Source organism: Anoplophora glabripennis, unplaced genomic scaffold (assembly GCF_000390285.2).
Source record: "Anoplophora glabripennis isolate ALB-LARVAE unplaced genomic scaffold, Agla_2.0 scaffold308, whole genome shotgun sequence".
NCBI classification, from domain to species: domain Eukaryota; kingdom Metazoa; phylum Arthropoda; class Insecta; order Coleoptera; family Cerambycidae; genus Anoplophora; species Anoplophora glabripennis.
In genome coordinates, this window is record NW_019416553.1 from 271,892 (window position 1) to 289,618 (window position 17,727).

At 32.9% G+C, this 17,727-nt stretch overlaps 1 protein-coding gene across 1 annotated transcript in view; it reads right to left on the reverse strand.

The window, feature by feature from the left end:
• Window positions 1–2,276: 2,276 nt before the first annotated feature.
• Window positions 2,277–17,727, reverse strand: part of LOC108909570 (GATA-binding factor C-like) — a 119,690-nt gene continuing 104,239 nt past the window's right edge. The window contains exons 6-7 of the mRNA XM_018713951.2: window positions 8,468–8,845; window positions 2,277–3,516 (exon numbers count right to left, since the gene is read on the reverse strand). Of these exons, the coding sequence (XP_018569467.1) occupies window positions 3,490–3,516; window positions 8,468–8,845 (405 nt within the window). The 3' untranslated portion in view covers window positions 2,277–3,489. The remainder of the gene's footprint in view (window positions 3,517–8,467; window positions 8,846–17,727) is intronic.

Genomic DNA, 17,727 nt, shown 5'->3' on the forward strand with positions numbered 1-17,727 from the left:
AAGTATCGTAAAAAACTCGTTTGAAAACCTCTTTGCACACTCGCTCGACTTGTGTCTCCAATATGTCTCGCTCGTGTGCAAAGAGTCGTTTTCAAACCTTGTTGTTTAATATATTATTGTAGTATCGAAAATTAGTAACAGAGGATCTTCTATTCCATTTACTTAGAATAGAACTCAATCTTACCAACCTAAATATTAAAAATTTTCTAAGCGCTTGTGTGTTTACTTTTTAACGTAGAACTTTATGTTAGAAAATGGTATCTACTATTTAATACAATGGTTCTCCGACATTCCATGCTTTTATAAAAAATGCAGAGGAAAAATGTTTCTTTACTTTTGCAGTGATGTATTCACTATGATTGCAATCAGTGTCTTCATTGATTGTGAATACAGAGTTTATGATTGACCTTTTTGTTTTTTCTTTTGGAAATGTTAAAATAACCATTGGAATAAAAGCAATGCAAATTTTAAGATAATAATTTGTTCCAAAAGGATCTTATTCTTCTTAGAAGAAATAAGTTAATATAATAATACATATAATAATATTTATCGTTTATACGACTATTTACCTAAGAAATAGAACTAAAGACTTTAATCTTCTGGTTCGGTTTTAATAAGAAGAAATCGATAGCCATTAAGCGTAGACCTGCTGAGTCACGTCTAGTAAGGCCGAGTGATGAAAGAAATTCAGCGAGAATTAATTTGTTGGAGAAAGCATAGAAAATCTAGATCATATTACTATCTTAAAGAAGTGCTTTATACAACTTCAAGGCTATAAAATTATTAATATCAAATAATACTTACCATAATATATCTTATATTAATAACTGAAACGTTGTTTATCATCTGTCACCCTATTAATATGAAATACTTGGAATCATTAAATTTTACCGTTTCAACCTTAAAAAACCCTTTAATGCCTCCTCATTTTTAGAACTAGGATTGTTTTAGCACCAGGCAAAAACTGATTTGAAGTTTCGTTGAATCTTTCTTTTGTGAATTATTTATAACTGCAGCAGATTTTTTTAGAAGTTGACTAGCTCTTCGCTTATTTTTGATATGTGTAAAAACTTTTGTATACATAACATGAAACTTTCAAATTAAAACTTATTTTGTGCCAATAGCTAAAATAATCAGAGAGGTGTGTCGCATTGGAACTAACTTTATATTTGAGAGAAGGAATAATATGTCTTTATAACAGTAACTCATTATCTTCATGAATATTTTGTATATTTGTAGCCTTTTTCATAAATAAATAAAATAGAAAAATTGATCGAATTTGTAGCAGTTGGAGTAAGGAATCTGCATACCACATCCTCCGCTTTTGCCTGTTGATAAGCATAATATTCTACATATCAGGAAATGCCCTAACATATAAACACGTAAATAACAAAATAATTGGTAGATTGTAATGAAAGGTTTTCATTTTTAGAATACAATTTTCAAACGTCTGTGCATACAATACTGTGAATTATATAACTTTTTTGATATAGGTACTTTTTATTTGATTTAGTTTAACCAAAGCTATTTAAGCGTCATTCTTCAGAGAAGAGAAAAGATGAAAATCAGACGGTGCCAGGTCAAGGCTGTGGTTGATTATGTACCAACCGAATGAATCCAAGAGTTGCTTTGTGGCGTTAGCGGTGAGGAGACGTGCACTGTTATGCAACACACTCCCTTCGTTAACATTGATACAGAAGAGATTTGGAAACATTGCGTTCATCTCGTCCAAAGTTAATCGACATTCACGATTGGAGGATGCCTACTTCTTTGTTCATCATCAACATTCATTCAGCCAGCTTTATACTCACGACACCACTTGTGCATATTAGTACGATTCATCGCACCATCTCCATAAACAGACGCCTTTGCCTTTGCAAGAAGAAACCGGATTATGCTCTTCACCTCGCAGCTGGCGAAATTCGAAATACCGGCACTCATTTCAACACGCCACTACAACAACAGTTCTCAACTGACTGAGACAAATAAGCGCGCATTCTGCTCCCAACACCTCAGCCTTGAATGCAGTGTTGCCAACTTTGTCGAAAACAAAAACTACAGAGTAACAGTCTCAGTACTCTTACTTTGTGGATAAGCCTCGTATGTGAGAGCATTGGACGCTACTACCTAATATGGGTCTAGCTTTAGAGTGCATTTTAGTTCACATGAAATGTCCGTTATTACTTCTAAAATTGTTGAAGTTTTACGACATGGTTTTTAGTGGATTAACTTGTACGGAAATGAGAAAATGATCATGGATAAATAAAACTTAAACATAAGGTTTAAATATTTTATATATCACACAAAGAGCATATACATACATCAAATTTTATTTACAAGTTTGAAAGTTTATTAATTACACTATGTTGAGTACATTTTGCGTGAATCAAAAAAATCGATTCATATACAAACACAGTATTTGTTTGAAATAATAAACAATAAATTAGATCGATTAGTTAACAAAATACTGTATATAAACATGGCTTTTGGAATGCCCTCTATTTAATCAAAAACGACCGGTTTAATATATGAATAAAAACTTAAAAACGAATTTGTACTGTAAACTGAAATCATTTAATTACTCAATAAGATAGTCTTGCTCAATAAGATAATTTATCAATTAAATACGGGGCATACAAATTTAAACTAGATTTAGTAATAAATATGTTTATGCACATAATTTATAAACTGTAAGATAATAAAAATTGGTCGGCTTTCTCCGTATGAGGCTTTCCACCTACAGGAAAATTTTTGAAAATTTTTCTCATATAACATAAAGAATAAAATGCTTGCAAATAGTTTGATGTAAAACAGTATTTAAAGTATTTGTCAATAGTAAATATTTTGTCTTTCATTAAAAGTATTATAACAGGAGGTAACAAAAATTACGTACCTACATGAAATTTGCTACGAATTGTTAATTTTGAGAATAACTGTTACTAGTTCGGTTACTGTAGCTAAAAGCATTATTTATCATTTTAAATTTGGTAGAAAACCCCATTCACATAGTTTTTATGTACAATATGTGCAGTCTATGTAACCTGATATCGAGCGACCCTTTAGAATTTTGAGTTGTTCTACGAGTAACACGCAAGCGAATATAATTTAAAAAATTCTAACCGGCCCCTCACAAAAGTATCAGCATATACTTCGTCTTTCACATATATACCCATATAAATATTTTATAATAACGTGAAGATTGCACATTGTCTTTAAAATTTTCTATTTACATTGTCACTTGTATTAAAAATTATTTAAAACAAACTAACATCTATTTACAATACATTACAAACGTTCTTTGTACTTAATTATACATCAAAGCTGGTCACCAACTCGCTGGATCTAGTATTCTACAATATACATAAATACAAATATGCAGTGAAATGTTGACCAGTTCTGTATGATCACGTATAAATTTATAACCCTTAAGACTATATCTACAAAGTTTCATTATAAATAAATTCCTTAGAAGACGCATAAATCGCCTTATCACGTGTATTCGGACCGCCATCCAGTCTGAAAATAAAGAAAAGTGTTCAAAATATATTGTATGTTCCTCGGCAACAAAGTTTTAATCAGATATTACAAATAATTCTTTTGGTTAACTTTTTCTTATTAGAAACACCATGTATACAATAATTTTCTCTAGGTATATCGTTTGGCTATCACGAAAATTGCGAATTTGGATATTTGTTTTTAATGGGAGAGAGCTTTTTTTGAAATTTAAAAATTCAAACGAAAATTACACGTATTGTCAAATTGATTGTCACTCGAAAGAAGTTTTATTGCTCTATCAGATTCCGTTTTGGTTGTTTTGATAGATTTAATCTTTGTAAACTTTCATTCATTTTAAATGAAATTTCATTTTGATAAAATTGATCAATTTCGGACTTGCTTTATTTTGTTTTCAATCGAAACGAGGAAAACGATAAAGCCGTTCAAGCTGCTCGGGAAAGTGTCGTATATGGTGATAATGCGATTAATGAACAAACGGTCTGTCGATGGTAAAAACCTAAATCGCTCCGGACGCCCTGTTGAATTTGATGAAGAGCAATTGAATTGACTCCTTCATGAAAATCCAAGACAATCAACAAGGGAATTGTCTGAGAAGATGGGATATAATCACAAAACAGCAGTAAACCATCTGCATTCGATGGGAAAAATTCAAAGGTTCAGTGCTTGGGTCCCACATATTTTGAACGAAACCAATAAGAATCAATGCTCTGCAATTGCTGCTGGTTTGCTCCATCATCATCGATCGACAAGTCATCATAAGGAACGTTTTCTTTATCGTATTGTCACTGGTGATGAAAAATGATGTCTGTACGTGAACTTGAAACAGCAGAAAGAATGGTTAAGCCCCAAAAAACAAGCAACTCCGTGAACAAGAGCAAAACTTCATCCCCGAAAGACAATGTTATGCGTTTGTTGGGATTAGAAACTAAATCTTTGTTACGAACTTTTACCAAACCGTCAACGCAGAACACTATGTTCAATAACTACACCGACTCAATCCGGCTATTGAACGAAAAAAAAACTGACAGGAGATACGACGTTCTTTTGCAACATAACAATACGCGACCACATATCGCCAATACGACTATGACCAAAACGGCAATTCGGGAGTTGAATTGGGACGTTCTGCCCCACCCGTGTTACTTTTTCTATCTCGTGCCTTCTGATTTTCACCTCTTCTGTCCTTGCTCCTTGTCAAACTACTAAAACTATGGTTTGTTAGAGCTGTAGACGACGCAAAGCAGACAGTCAGTTGTGCGCATCGGACTTACGTTGGAATCTAGAACACAAGAAGATGCGTAGCCAGTTTGTTAGATTCTGCTCAGGTAGACTCACGGTAAGCAGAAAATTATGTGCGTCGTCGGTTCAGTCGAAATCAAATTCGATTTGATTTCAACGCTGTCGTTCAATTGAGCTCACAGCGTACAGCGTTTATTTTTAACGAATTTTAAAATGGCAACCAAGTTTTCACTACAAGAAGACGAGAAATTGATCGACATACGATCTTCACATTTATTTTGACGACAACTAATTAAATTCAAAAGAAGATCTTCTTCATGTTCTTCTTCTTCAATAAGTATTGTCAGCAAGAAATGTTCAGTCATTGTCATGATAGAAATAAATTTTGCCAAAGTAATTTTCGTCTGCATTTACCAGCATCCAATCACAAGCACTAAATCTAACAAAACACTCCTCCTTCAAAACCGATAAAGTTAAACGCTATAGATTCTGCTAACCGCGTATGTCGTCTGCGATGCACAGCTCTAACAAACCAAAGCTTGGTTTGTTAGATTTAGTGCTTGTGATTGTATGCTGATAAGTGCAGATAAAAATATTTATTATTATTTTGGCAAAACTTTTTTTTTTCATGACAATGGCTGAACATTTTTTGCTACAATACTTCTTGAGAAAGAACATGAAAAAAGATTTTTTAATTAGTTGTCGACGTCAAAATAAAATTGAACAAACTGCGTTGAAATCAAATCGAATTTGATTTCGACTGAACCGACGACGCACATAATTTTCTGCCTACCGTGAGTCCACCTAAGCAGACTAACAAACTAGCTACGCATCTTCTTGTGTTCTAGATTCCAACGTAAGTCCGACGCGCACAACTGACTGTCTAAGGTTATAAATAACTGGACAAAAGTGGACGTTACTCCTTATTTCCCAACCCAATAGTAACTCCATCAAATCTAAATATGACCGCACTTTCAGTATTTACTTAATCTTTTTTTGTGACACATCATTCACTAATAAGTGTTATGAAAATTTACAAACTTTTTGCATGTTTCCAATGGTAATCACACATAAAACAAAACATATAAATTAATTGAATATACCTTTCTCGTTGTGTATGTAGAATTACACACATATTAGTGTATATTTTCTTTTTGTACTTTGTACCGTTACATTTTAGAATATGTTACACCTAATATGTGTTGTGTTTTTACTACATCTGATGTAAATATATGAATAAAAGTGTTTGACTCAACCAATCAGATTTGCCGTGCTGTGACAAAACCGCCAGGTATTGGGAAAAAATGCATTCTGAGATAATTGACTTTAAAATATAAATATTTAGCAAAAAAATTTCAAATTTTGGTAGGAGCTTCTTAGGACCTCAGTTTGACCAGTTTACATACTTCTAATACACCATGGAATAAAAGCAATATTTGAAGAAATATGAGACACATTGATTTTCCTCTGTGACATTTTATAATGTGTAACTTGTTTGTTTTTTTGCATAGTTAATATTTTTTCTCATATACGGCTAAGGAATATCACTATAATGTCTTTTACAGTAAAACTATTTTCATGCCTTAACAACTTCTCATAAGACTGTTTTCGTCAACAGTGCAATAAATAATCAAACCGTAATATAATTCTCACATTAAACCAGTAGGAGCGAGTAGAGGGTTGTTAGTACAACAATGTCCCATACATTTGGCAAATACGAGGTCTGTTCATAAAATAACCGAACTTTATTTTTTTAAACTTTATTATTAATTTTATACATTATTGGCCCTCGTCTCTTCGCCTATTCACACACTTTTCCCAGCGTTGTTTCCAATTCGGGAAGCAGTCCTGGATTGCTTTATTTGAAGCAGCCTTTAAAGTATGTGAAGAATTTGCATTGATGTCATCAATGTCTAAAAATAACGTCCTTTCAGCACTGGTTTTAATTTCGGAAATAAGAAAAAATCGCTAGGAGCCACGTCTGGCGAGTAAGGAGGGTGAGGGAGAATAGTAATCTGATTGTTGGTACAAAACTGACGAATTGACAAAGCTGAGTGTGTGGGCGCATTATCTTGGTGCAAGAGCCATTATTTGTCGCCACAACTCTGGTCCATTTTTGTGGATTTTGTTGTAAATCGCTTTGATAGTACACACTGTTTCACCTCAAGGCAAGAATTCAAAATGCATCACTTTGACATTGGATCAAAACTGACGTGCTTTCTTGGGTTGTGGAGATTCTTTGCCAATCCATTGTGGTGATTGAACTTTTGTCTCAATGTCTTAGCCGTAAACCCAGCTTTCGTCTCAAGTTATGATCCTTTGAATGTTTGATCGTCATTGGATGTTCAAGGAGTTGCCTACAAACGTCCACACACAGTCATCAAAGGAAGAATACATTTTGCTACAACTCGACGCATGTTCAATTTTTCAGTCAAAATTTCATAGCAAGACCCAATTGAGATGCTAACTTCTCCAATTCCTCTGGCAGTCAATCGGCGATTTGCATACACCAGATCTTAGACTTTTTGAACGTGGGAGTGATTAGTTGAAGTCAAAGGCCTTCCTGGTCGAGGATCATCTTCATTTGACTATCGACCACTTTTAAATCGTGAAAACCATTCATAACAAACCAGAGCATCATTTCTGTAAGCTTGTTTCAAAAGTTGAAACGATTCCGTGAAAGTTTTCCCCAATATCACGCATTGTTGTTCCAGAAAACCGCATATTTCCAAAATCACTTAAATACGTTGCATTCAAATAACAATATCACTAAAACTAAATGAGACATAAACAATCCAAGAACACGTGGTTACAGAGAAGATTATGTACATCACGCAATGCTGCCAACGCACACATCACTAAATATATTCATTAGCGCATAATTAAAAAAGTTCTGTTATTGTCTGAACAGACCTCGTACATATAAATAATTATAAATAAGTACTGATGTAAGTAAATAATATAACTGCGTAAATTTAACGTTATTAGAGAGTATGAGAGACATACAATATTAATCATATCGATCTTTGACTAACTTTTATAAACAAGTATCAAGATTGTAACTTACTATTGTTGTCCTGTTGGATATATTATTTTACTACAGTATATTTTGTTTTCAGGTTAATATTCTCAAACGAAATGGCCATTACCATAAAAATATGTAGTTCAAAGCTTCCACCTCAAAATACAGCTTGATACAGAAACTAGGGCAAAATCCTCGTCGAGAGAAAAAGTTTTCAAATGAGAGAATGACCTTAGTAAATATTTTCAGGGAAATAAATGAAGAAAACATATTCTTAGTAGAAATATTATAATGTCCACAGATTGATTTCCTTTTTAAAAATACTATGTAAGTAATTTTCCTGTTTCTTACGCTTAGTAAAATTACACACTAGGTGTCGTAAATATATACACATATCACTTTTCATAATGCCAGTTTTTGCGCATGCTCAATCAAGACGTAAACAAAATACACTATTTCTCAAAATGTCAATATGATTAACTTAACCAACGCAAGTTTAAAACAAAATAAACGTATGAAACCGATGAAGTCACAACGCCATGGAAAAAGACGGAAAAACTTTATATTGCAAGTTAAATTGCTAGGCTAATATTAAAAAGATGCATGTGGCAAGAAATCTATAAGCTCAATTCAAATAAAATATTTTAGATCGAATTAGCACTGATATGAATTAAACTGAAATAGACATACCATGCCATTTGATGTAAGTCCTAAACCAGCAGCACTCAAAGAACTCATATGATGATGATATGATGCCGTAGGTGGTGGTGCAGGAGGTGGTGGTCCCGACACAAATCCCTGGGGATGAGTGCTATGTTGGTACCAATGACTCATAGCATGATGCGGATGAAGGGCAGCATTTAGATGCGGATGGCCACCACCCATGCCACCACCAAATCCTCCAGCACCGAATCCACCCTTAGTACTATCCAAGGGCTTCATCATGTCACCCATCATGCCGCCTAGTGACAGGCATGAACCTCCACTCTTTTTTTTCTTGCTTTTAGAGGATAACTTACGATTTCGCGTTTGAATGCCTTCTTTCTTCATAGTTAACGGCCTGTTAACCTGAAACAAAAGAATAAACGTTTTTTAGTGACAAGGAAATTAATTGTAAATAAAAGAGTGAGAAAAGTACCTAATGTTTATAGTGGTGTATTCCTTCTGCCGAAAACTTGATTTATTGCTACTATTTCTTCTCTGTTTGGAACAAGTTATTGCAAGAGAAAGAAGAGGATCGAAATAAATTTACGTAACATTAAAATCGATCAATTAAACTCGTACTACTGAGCAAAGCTCCAGGCTATGAGTTGAGCTATTTCCAATTATTATAAATCATAATATCTGGTTATTAGGAAGACGGGGTTCTGCTAAAGCTACCGTACACATCTAATGAATCCGTAGTAAGCTTATTTAATAAGTAAAGATACACAATAAATGTTTTAAAGTTAAAATAATCAGTAGACATTTGAGTATTCAAGTGATATAGGTTTATTAAAATATATAAATTAAAACATATTTTAAAACGTATACAGGGTATTTCCTAAATAACATAGGCCCACAAACAGAAATCGAAAAGTCCTTTTTCCCAGACTAGGTGAGCTTTATGTTTTGAGGTCGCTGATCACGATCCCGGTGTCCATATGACCCCATCACGTCTAGATCAAGGTCAAATGAAGGTCAACTGATACAGCCGAGAAATCAAAAGAATTTGACCTCTACATGACCTGCAAATTATTGCGGTTTCCTTTTAAGCTAAATAATAAAAATAATAATTGCAAAAAATTCCTACTTACATGAAAAAACCAAAGAGGCGTTCGTATTTATAAATTACCTGGAGAACGTGAGCAGGAAAGATATTACCAAAGGATATAACACAAATTTACATTATATCTCTCCTACTATTAAATATAAATCCATCAGACCCCTTTCATTGAAATTTAACTGTAAGGGTGCTTTATTAGAAAAAGTTCCTATGTTATCTGAAAAAATATGTCTGGCAATAATGCAACTGTTTTCATTGAAACCACCTTGCCTTAGATGTCAAATTTGAAAGACAAAAAAATAAATAAATGTAAATGAAACTGGAATAAATCGCATTTCTTATCACATCCATAAATAATTTAGTCTTTATTTATCGTTGGAAGAGTTTACTTCGAGTAATTTTAACTATAGGCAGACGCTTGACAAGGCAGCTTTATAAAATAAGGGCAAATAATTAGCTGGTAGCGGAATCGTGACCAACTACCTTCAACCCAGTGGGAGACTGTCTGTTCATTTAAGAAAGGAAGCATAACACTTCTAGAGGTAGCCTAATTAACTATATTAAAATGAAATAGTTCTCAATCGCTCCATTTTAACTAGTGCCTGCCATAATTTATAGCGTAGGTATCTTGTCAGTATACTTTTCTAAAGCAGCAAAGAATTAAGAACTTAATCTAATTCCTGTTAAGTGAAATATTATATCAGGAACAACAACAGAGTAGTTATTTCATGATATATGACTATGACTCACGTGTACTCTTTTAATTTTTTAATAACATATTTTTTGTACTTTAAAAAAAATTAAAGCTGACTAGAAAACAACTTAAAATTATTTTTATTAAAATAACATTACAATCTGCAAGTTTTTAAGATTTTGTAACTTAAGTTATGAGCCAACGACGTAAAATTAAAAAAAATGGTCATCTAGGAAATGTGGAATACAAAAATAAATCTAGAAAGATTTTTTTGTTGAAATGACTTGAAATTTAGAAATTACAAAACAGGGACAGTTTCAAAGTGAAGAGTTTTCCATTATAATCCTCTCAAATAACTCAATAACACTTTTAAAGGTACAAGATTTACAAAACTTATTAAACCTAAGACGTTAGTTTACAAAACTTATTAAACTTAAGATGTCCCTATAGATATCTCACGACTTGAAATCCTTATAAACTGTCAATTTAATTTAGTAAGAATGATTCTAATTGGTTTTCATGCATTTTTTTCCTTTTTATTAACGCGCTGAAATTCTCAAAACGCATTTTTTCCTCAGACCATGTGTAATGCTATTAAATTAAAAACATACGAATTTTATTCTCTATTATATCTAATAAATATTGCACACCCTACAAAAAATATTCAGAGCAATTTATTCGCGTTTACAACGGCACTATGCTGACGATGCGACTGACCGGAAGACTGGCGAATTTGTTTCAGCTATTGCCGTTTCCGGAGTCACTTAGTAATGATGGGAAAAGTTCCAGGTCATTGCTTTCCCGTTATAGAGGGATTATCCCCACGAAACTGCAGAGAGCGTCTTCGTTTAAAATCGCACTCTTTTTTCTCTTGCCATTTGGTCTGAATTAACTATTAGGATAGTTCAGTACATGAACAATTTGAATTTGTAACATATGTAATAAAAAAAATTGTATATTATTTTTAGCGTAAAAGATTTTTCGTTAAAGTATGTAACAACAGTAATAAAATCGTAATTTTTCAATTATCTGTTTATACAAATACATACCCAAGGGTTATTTTTAAAAATATATTTTCCATAATTTAAATAAAAAAGATTAACGTATGCTATACTAATTTGATTTTTTTTAATCAAAGCCAATCGAGTTTTCAAACTGCACTTAAATTCTTGCAAACACTACCACCGGGCAGCTCCTGAACTCTATTGTATGTGCACACTTATCAGTGTTGCCTATTCTTTTTTTTAAACCAATTGTATGAAACGAATGAAGTGGTAGAGAGTGAAACTGCAATGGAAAATAATTTTAAAAAAAACAGAATGCTTGTGTAAGACTTCCACTTGTCCATAATCACATTAAAAAAAATTTTGCGGATGTTTTTAAAAAATATGTTTTTTATTGATTGTTAACTAATATTAGTATGTCCATGGTATAATCGAGAAAGATGAAATTTAAGAAGAATACATGCCGGAGATCCCAATTGAGTTTGCGTTAGCGGTTAGTGTGCGATTGTTTGTAAGCCTGTCCAGGAACAGGGTATAAAAATTACGAGAAAAAGATTTAAAGAAAATCAGTTTTTACGATGGGATTTTAGAAAATAAACCTCAGATATGAGTATATATTTATAAATATCAAAGATAGCCTCAATATGACGAAATTTAAAGTACTTAATAGTGTTCACTGCCTTTATTCGCTGAATGTACGAGGTATGTTCAGAAAATAAACGAACTTTTCGAATTACGCGCTAATAGAGATATTTAGTGATATGTTGGCAGCATTTCGTTGCGCATAACCTCCTCTGTAACCGCATGTTCTTGGATTGTTGATATCTCATTTAGTTTTCGTGATCTTGTTATTTCAGTGCAATGTTTTTAAGTGTTAGTGACTTTGAAAGTTAGTGTTAGTGATTTTTGAAATATGCGATTTTCTAGAACAACGATTATAAAATAAAATCTAAAATTTTACGTGAAATTGGGTAAAACTTTCAGGAAAATATTTCAAGTGTTGAAACAAGCTTGCGGAGATGATGCTCTGGGTCGTACACATTCATTCATGATTGATGACTGGTCGTCAGTCAATTGAAGATGATCCTCGACCAGGAATACTTTCGATGATAACACCCATGTTCAGCAAGATTCATTCCCTACATTTCTTTCGTTGCAACTATATGAAATCTAATATGATTTTAAGTAAATACTTATATCAACTTTTTTTGTACTGGTATTCCAGTACTTTAATTTATAATATTGAAGAAATAAAAATTAATGAAAAGAAACTACAACAACAAAAGAATCGATCCAAAATTAGTTTGTACGAAGCTATCCTACCTGACCAAATATATAAATAATACTGAAGAAATCATTTAAAAACCACAAGAAGATAAGTATGTATATTAAGTATTTCATTTGATTTTTGAAAATCTATTTGTTTTCATTATCAAAATCGCTTTCCATTTAATTAATTAAAAAAATATGTCTAACATTATTGTACTTGCAATCAGTTAGAAAATTGTTGCTCATATACGTACGACATTTGTTTCTTTTCATGTTACTAGGTACTGTTGAAATATGTGTATATGTAAGTAAAATGATATTTTACAGTATAAAAGGATCACAAACACATAAACGTGGGTAAAATCGGCCCCCTTATACACAAGTGCCCAAATACAAGCAAACAACTTACATTATACAATAATTGCCGTAATCTTAACATTAGATCTAGTCCCCCAATTCTGCTGAGTATTTCTGGTCTGTCATTAAGCGATCCGTCGGACCGAGATGACAACATGTCTTGAATTGTTCCCGAAATGATACTTTATCGGCACAATGGAACGGAATCCCGGGGTGTTTGCTCCAGGATATACTTAAGGCTTACATTGCTCTATTGATACTGTTACGTATTTTAACCGCCCTACACACAATGCCAGAGAATTTCGTTAAATGGGCTTATTGTCGACGTCGAAAAAAACGGTATACAGGAAGTCGAGTACATTGATTCCTGCAACATATTCGTATTTTTTCGATTACACTGCTAATGCTTCAATTTAAAAAAAACGCGCAAGCAAGTAGTTCATTGATTAAACTTGTGATAGTATTTAGTTTAATAAATAAAATGAAAAAAAAATACATTTCAGTTCAAAAATGAAATGTTAATGATTTCAATCAGCTGCTAAAGAAAAATGAATGATGAACACTTCACATTTGCAGTGCAGTTCTCTCATTGTAATTGCTGATATAAAAGAGTTTGAGAAGGTTCACCATTCAAAAAAAATTATTAGATATAGAAGAGGTCTAGATAACAATTATCTAGGGAACTGCAATATACCAAGTCTAAATACTTATCTGAATGTATATTCAATTGCTCTTGAATAATAATTGATTAAAAATCGTTTCACACACCATTTTGAAGAATCGTAGGATTTAATAGGACTGGACTATGGTTCCAGAAAAAAGTATATTATATTATTTTTTTGCAAAAAAATGTTCTTTAGGTACAATTGCAGTTCCGTGCTGGTAGTTCTACATTACTTCTTTCTATGAACAGCAAGGATTGATTTGTATTACTAACATACTCGAAATATAAATATATTTTCCTAGAAATAACAATTAGTAAGTAGGTACTTTGTCATCAAATTGTATAAGGAAGGAAATAAAATCTCGCACATTCATCTACTACGCAATTTGAAAGGAAATCGTTAGCGGCCTTTTTCTTTGATGTATGATTGTAGATTGTACAAGCGACAAATGTAAAATGTTGTAGTACGAAATAAAAGAAAATAAAATAGTAAAACTGATATAAAAAGTGTATGTATCTAAGTTAATCATCTTTTAGTTTATGAGTTGCGAGAAGAAAGGCCATTATTTGCATGAGTAGACGAATGCACATATTGTTATTTATGACATTTCTTTGAAGCACCTGCATATTTGCCAAGTTATTAATAATACATCCAGGCATATAACAATAATAAAACATAAATGCGGCTTATAAGTTAGGGGCAATAAAAAATACGTGAAACAACTGCCAACTAGCTGGAACGTATTTATGGAATATGCGTCCTTAGTTTTATAGCTAAATTCAACTGGGAAAAATAACAATTTATTTTAATTGGGCCTCCTATACGACACTATTAAAATGTCTGAATGAAATCTTTATACGAACAGTATCCGGATGTGGCTTGCTGGGCTTATTTCGAGAGACATGATAAATACAGGCCGTGTTAAGGCACCACACCCACATAAATCATAAGAACCATTAAATAATACGTGATCGTTTGGTAGCTCAAGGTAGTTGACAGATACCATGGTTATCTAACGTACACTCTGCAGGTGACCTGCTACCATATTAATACTAATCTCGACATTGAAAAGAGGCGCACCGGGCCGTTTTTGCTTCCACGTATATTTCTTACTTATGAGATACAATTATTCACGCGACACAATACGTCGCCGTTTCTTTTATTTTCATTATTTGTATGAGCCTTTCTAAATTGAGTGTACACAGGAGCCGGGACTTGAAATTTTGATAATCAGTCGCTACGATCTAAACTAAATTACCAAGACACACTTGTGCCAGTCAAGTTATTTTCATAGTGTGGGTTCAGAATGTAACTCTATGAAGCGCGGTTTATTTACAGTAGTGTAATTTTAACTCGAGTAAACTAATAGGTACTAGTTATGCCTGCGAACACAATAATTATGTACCCATTACTTATTAGAATTCATTTTTATCTACTTAACTAAATTTGATATAGATTTTATATTAGGCATTATACGAACATTATTACATATTACTTGGATTTACGATGCCTACAAGGATTGTATCGTTATTTGTTTTATAAGCCAAATATGTTTATCTTCTTTCAGTAGCATATTGACTACGGCTGAATTTGTGTTAAATGTAAAATCAGCTTGGGTCAATGATTCCTTCTCTTGAGTTATTTACATTTACTAAAGGTCGTTGTGATCAAAAAAATAAATAAATACAAACACATTTGAACAAAAAGTTAAGCCAATTGTTAAAAACTGTCAATTTTATGCAGAAATAACGGAACACTATGTCCACCAGAAACGGAGCTCAATAAAATTCAGTCCACGACAAAATACCAGTTAAAAAAACTGTGCAAACACAGGCACAGCTTCTGATTCCCCAAATTTCTGCTGTTCTCTCCAATTTTGATATCCTCTATGTGATCTAAAAAATTATTTTGAAGCAATAGAGTATCATTTTCTGAAAAATCGTAAAACTTAGATTTAGATACGAGTAATTGCCATTATCAGAAAGAACATAAGCCTCAACTTGTCTAATACATCCTATACTATCTAATTCTAATTTAATTCAACCTAACTCAATCTAATCTAACCTAACCCAATATATGTATTTCATCCAATTTTTTTCATCGATAACTCAGATTTACATTTTGATAATTTTTAATACCTAACTAAAATGTAGACGTGTTTTTTCTCTGTAGAAAATGGGTAAACGGTAGCTTAAATTAAGTGAAGTTTTGTTAAGTCAGGTAATGCCATTGCCTCAATAACAACTTCACATTTGTATTCAGGATGTCTTAATGAAGATGTCGAGTTCAAACTCTGTAACAGTCGAGTTCCTTCATAATAGTAAAATTTGATCAAACCAGTGACGTCAGAATTGGAAGGGGTTGGATTAACTTTTGCAGATTTGGATAACAATTTCCAAGTAAAACTGTATCACTTTGATTGGGTCGGTAAACATCCAAAAACCGCGAACAAATTAGGCGCTTTCTTAAAAGATGTGTACAGAATAAGTTTTTGCACAAAATCGTATTTATTTTAATTCTACGTTTTCATAATTATGTAATTCCAATTGTTAAGAAATTAGAATGAAATAATTATTTAATTTTTATTTGTGATTCGCTGATTCGGTTATTCCTCCTATCCTCACATTAAATATACAATTTAAAAAAGAATGATTTCAGTTCATCTGATATCCGTGTTCAAGACTATGCTATTAGTTTTCGCGGCATTTTTCCGTGCTTGACAATTAATTGAAATCATTGAAACAGCAAACGTACTTAAATAAAGGAATGTGCAGCAGTTAAGAGTTAAGCTGAATTAGGGCTTTGGGATTCCAGAAATGTGTGCGAACACCTCCGGACGCATTCCCAGCCGGGTAAATTGAAAGAAAGCGGCAAATACTTCAATTAGGCCCTACACAGAAAACGTCAGTCATTGCGTCGCGAGATTGCTAATAACATATTCAGTGTATTAAGTTGTGCGGTCAGTGGACCTTTGCAATTCTTCATAAGAAGCGCGTTGTTTCTCTATTGTCGCCGACAGAACGTCTCATGTCACGTACCTTACTGGCTTGTCGGGCTGTAACATCGTCAGAGTTGACGGTCAAATAATGTGAATAAGTGTCGCGTTATTCAGGGTTTTTTTATGCGGTTGGACGGCTGCATGACTAGGACGAAATAAACTCATTTGCATTTTTTAAAAGAAAGATAGGAACTTAAGAGGGTCATGCAAACATCTAGACATTTATTGTGGGTGTTCTAAGTAATAAATGATTTTCTGGAATTCGTCAACGAGTAATGGAACTGTTCTATGGTGTCGTTCGGAGAGCATATAAATCATTCACAACAATAGCCGCAATTCAATAAATTCTTGCAATAAACTGTAATAAAGAAAGCAATGGAAATAGAATGTGGTACTTAATTAAAAAAAAACCTACAACTAAAAAATAAGCACAATTTACAGAAATAAGAAATAAACCTATTATACTAAAAATCCCTTTTTTAGAAACTTATACCTACTCAAAGAGCTATTTAAAAATATATAAATTTGTATCTCAAATAGAAAACTGTTTCCCTTTATTTAAAGTTTCACTTTCTTAGCTTTAGCTAGGAATTTTACTTGCCCTTGTTGTTATCGGTCCAGGCTCTGTGGGGGCGGACCCGCTATTAGAACCCCTACACTCGCCTTGATGTTTATTATGATTTTTGTTGGTTCTGAAGCCGCTAAACGAACGAAACCGCTTCCCAGACGATGGTGATCCTATGAAACGTTCTGTGGTGGCCTCTGCAACAGGTCACATCCATTGCTTCCAAACAGTCCGTTTAGAACAGGAAAAGGAAGAACCGATTTTTGATATTAAATTCAAAAACAAAGTATCCAGAAGAAAACTAATTCCTTCTCAAGCTCTACTTTTTAGTTGTTGTTGTATGCTGCTTCTATATTATGACAATCTTACATATTTTCTTATAAACAGCTAAAATTATTCGTAAGCAGAATTACCAAATATAGACCGGTTTCGAAAATAGTTCTCATACGTGAGATACTCTGTAACCCTATGCTTATTCCACAAACAAGAATAGTCTTTGGTAGAAATCGGTGTACATACGAATGAAGAAACTAATTTTTTAATCTAAAATTTGCGCGATGCGTTCTCGTACAGTGCCGGCCCTTTGAAAGTGGACGACTCTTATAAGCAAATTGTCTATAATTGGTCTTTGTA